Source organism: Oncorhynchus keta, unplaced genomic scaffold (assembly GCF_023373465.1).
Source record: "Oncorhynchus keta strain PuntledgeMale-10-30-2019 unplaced genomic scaffold, Oket_V2 Un_contig_17543_pilon_pilon, whole genome shotgun sequence".
NCBI classification, from domain to species: Eukaryota; Metazoa; Chordata; class Actinopteri; order Salmoniformes; family Salmonidae; genus Oncorhynchus; species Oncorhynchus keta.
The window spans coordinates 45001-48168 of record NW_026280479.1 but is presented as its reverse complement, the minus strand read 5'-3'; the positions used below and the strand labels follow the sequence as shown (position 1 = coordinate 48168).

General features: G+C 49.6%; 1 protein-coding gene across 4 annotated transcripts in view; it reads right to left on the bottom strand.

The window, feature by feature from the left end:
* Positions 1-278: 278 nt before the first annotated feature.
* The window catches only part of LOC118382187 (serine/threonine-protein kinase Sgk1), a 22386-nt gene continuing 19496 nt past the window's right edge, over positions 279-3168 (bottom strand). For all 4 annotated transcript variants that reach the window (XM_052503645.1, XM_052503644.1, XM_052503646.1 and 1 more), the window contains exons 8-10: positions 3131-3168; positions 2693-2782; positions 279-2590 (exon numbers count right to left, since the gene is read on the bottom strand). The exon at positions 3131-3168 is cut by the window's right edge and continues 118 nt beyond it. In XM_052503645.1, coding sequence (XP_052359605.1) covers positions 2423-2590; positions 2693-2782; positions 3131-3168 — 296 coding nt within the window. In that variant the 3' untranslated portion in view covers positions 279-2422. The remainder of the gene's footprint in view (positions 2591-2692; positions 2783-3130) is intronic.

Sequence of the window (3168 nt, the reverse complement as noted above, 5' to 3'; positions counted from 1 at the left end):
GTAAAACCTTGGTAGAGCATGGGTGGAGTAGGCATTGTGGTGCTGTAAAACCTTGGTAGAGCATGGGTGGAGTAGGCATTGTGGTGCTGTAAAACCTTGGTAGAGCATGGGTGGAGTAGGCATTGTGGTGCTGTAAAACCTTGGTAGAGCATGGGTGGAGTAGGCATTGTGGTGCTCATGTGAATTTCCTTTCTTTTCCAGTTTCAGACCAATGTCTTCTTCTCCCATAAATATCTGGTCTAAGCTGCAGGGTAAAACCAATGGCACCACTCCTGATGTAACAACAGCAGACCTTTTATTGCAGACTGAACATGGTGACATCAAAGAACAATATACAGTACATTTAACATGAATAGTTCAAATACATTATTTAAACATACTTTTAGTGTCCTGTTACATATATATTAAAACTAGTACACAAATAGACTCCACAAGTACAAACAAACTTAAATATAGCGTTTAACCGTCACATACAGCAATATTAAAATGGAATGTTGAGTTCAGACAACGTTGGAGCATTGTTACATCATCAAGAGGAGACGGGAAGACTAGGGAGTAGGAAGTAGGGAGTAGGGAGTAGGGAGTAGGGGGTAGGGAGTAGGGAGTAGGGAGTAGGGAGTAGGGGGTAGGGGGTAGGGAGTAGGGGGTAGGGAGTAGGGAGTAGGGGGTAGGGAGTAGGAAGTAGGGAGTAAGGAGTAGGGGGTAGGGAGTAGGGGGTAGGGAGTAGGGAGTAGGGAGTAGGGGGTAGGGAGTAGGGAGTAGGGAGTAGGGGGTAGGGGGTAGGGAGTAGGGAGTAGGGGGTAGGGAGTAGGGAGTAGGGAGTAGGGAGTAGGGGGTAGGGAGTAGGGGGTAGGGGGTAGGGAGTAGGGAGTAGGGAGTAGGGGGTAGGGGGTAGGGAGTAGGGAGTTGGGAGTAGGGAGTAGGGAGTAGGGAGTAAGGAGTAAGGAGTAGGGAGTAGGGGGTAGGGGGTAGGGGGTAGGGGGTAGAGAGTAGGGAGTAGGGGGTAGGGAGTAGAGGGTAGGGAGTAGGGGGTAGGGAGTAGGGGGTAGGGAGTAGGGGGTAGGGGGTAGGGGGTAGGGAGTAGAGAGTAGGGGGTAGGGGGTAGGGAGTAGGGAGTAGGGGGTAGGGAGTAGGGAGTAGGGAGTAGGGGGTAGGGGGTAGGGGGTAGAGAGTAGAGAGTAGGGGGTAGGGGGTAGGGGGTAGGGAGTAGGGAGTAGGGGGTAGAGAGTAGGGGGTAGGGGGTAGAGAGTAGAGAGTAGGGGGTAGAGAGTAGGGAGTAGGGTGTAGGGGGTAGGGTCTAGGGGACCGGACGGATCTCAACACCACAAAGCATTCTGTCCATCACATCTGTATCCCAAAGTGACAGAGCCCTGGGCAAAAGTAGTGCACTATATATGGCAAATAGGGTGCCATTTGGGATGCGATCCATGTCCTCTTTGTATCGGTCCAGGTTCTTTAAAACAGAACTTAGATACAGAACCGTAGATACTAGCAGCTTCGCTTTCTTCCTCACCACAATCAATCAATCAACCAATCATCATTAAATGAATAAATGAATCATCCTCTAAGTCCCGTTTCAGTCGACGTGAAGAGACAACAGAACGAGACGTTTCAGCGAGACATGTGTAAAATAACCTCCACTCTGGGTTAGGATTTGGGTGGGGTCTGAGGGGGATACAAGTCCATCATGGAGAGGGAAGAGGTTGTGTGTAGTGAGTCTGACGGAGGGACGGGGGGGACTACAGGTGTGTACCTCCCTGACATGGGGAGTCCGTCCTAGTTAGTCAATTCTTAGGAATGTCTATGATGTGTCCCATAGGTAATAATTCATGGAGGTTTATAGCCAGGAGTCTATAGCAGTCAATGGGAGTCTATAGGAGTCTATGGTTCTGGTCTATCATGAGTCTATAGGAGTCTATGGTTCTGGTCTATCATGAGTCTATAGGAGTCTATGGTTCTGGTCTATCATGAGTCTATAGGAGTCTATCGTTCTGGTCTATCATGAGTCTATAGGATGCCCTCTAGGGCCCTGGTCTATCATGAGTCTCTATAGGATGCCCTCTAGGGTTCTGGTCTATCATGAGTCTATAGGATGCCCTCTAGGGTTCTGGTCTATCATGAGTCTCTATAGGATGCCCTCTAGGGTTCTGGTCTATCATGAGTCTATAGGATGCCCTCTAGGGTTCTGGTCTATCATGAGTCTATAGGATGCCCTCTAGGGTTCTGGTCTATCATGAGTCTATAGGATGCCCTCTAGGGTTCTGGTCTATCATGAGTCTATAGGATGCCCTCTAGGGCCCTGGTCTATCATGAGTCTCTATAGGATGCCCTCTAGGGTTCTGGTCTATCATGAGTCTATAGGATGCCCTCTAGGGTTCTGGTCTATCATGAGTCTCTATAGGATGCCCTCTAGGGTTCTGGCCTACAGGTATGAGTCCATTGAAGGAGCGTAGCTGAACCCTAGGAAGGCCTCGGCTGCCTCCTTGATGCTGGCAGTGATGAGGGAGGAGTCAGGGGAACAGCCAATGGATGAGGGGACGGGTTCGTCTGTGAACTCCGTGTCAAAGTGGCGAAGGTCGTTAGGGCCAGTCTGGAGAGAGAGAGAGGTTCAATAACTGTGATTAAACAACAAACTATTGAAGGGAATGTACTGGAACGTGTCCTGTATGTTGTGCTATTGAAGGGAACGTACCACGTTTGGATTGAAAGGGGGGGTGAGCTTCTTAGCGGTCAGGTCATCCCAGTTGATGGGGGAGAAGAACATGTGGTTCTTGATCTCCTCCTGAGAGAGAGAGAGAGAGAGAGAGAGAGAGAGAGAGAGAGAGAGAGAGAGAGAGAGAGAGAGAAAGTCTTAGATACATAATTACAAATGTAATCTACACACACACTTCCCGTCTCACTCTCTCTCTCTTTGTCCCTCTCTCTCTCAGTCCCTCTCTCTCTTTCTCTGTCCCTCCCTCTCTCTCTCTCTCTCTCTCTCTCTCTCTGTCTTACTCGCTCTCTCTCTCTTTGTCTCTCTCTCTCTTTGTTTGTCTCTCTCTCTCTCCCTCTCTCTGTCCCCCTCTCTCCCCCTTTCTCTCTCTCTCTCGCTCTGTTTCTCTCTCTGTTTTCCTCTCTCACACACACTTACGAAGTCGTGGCTGTGTCCCAGTCGTTGTGTGCGGTCTT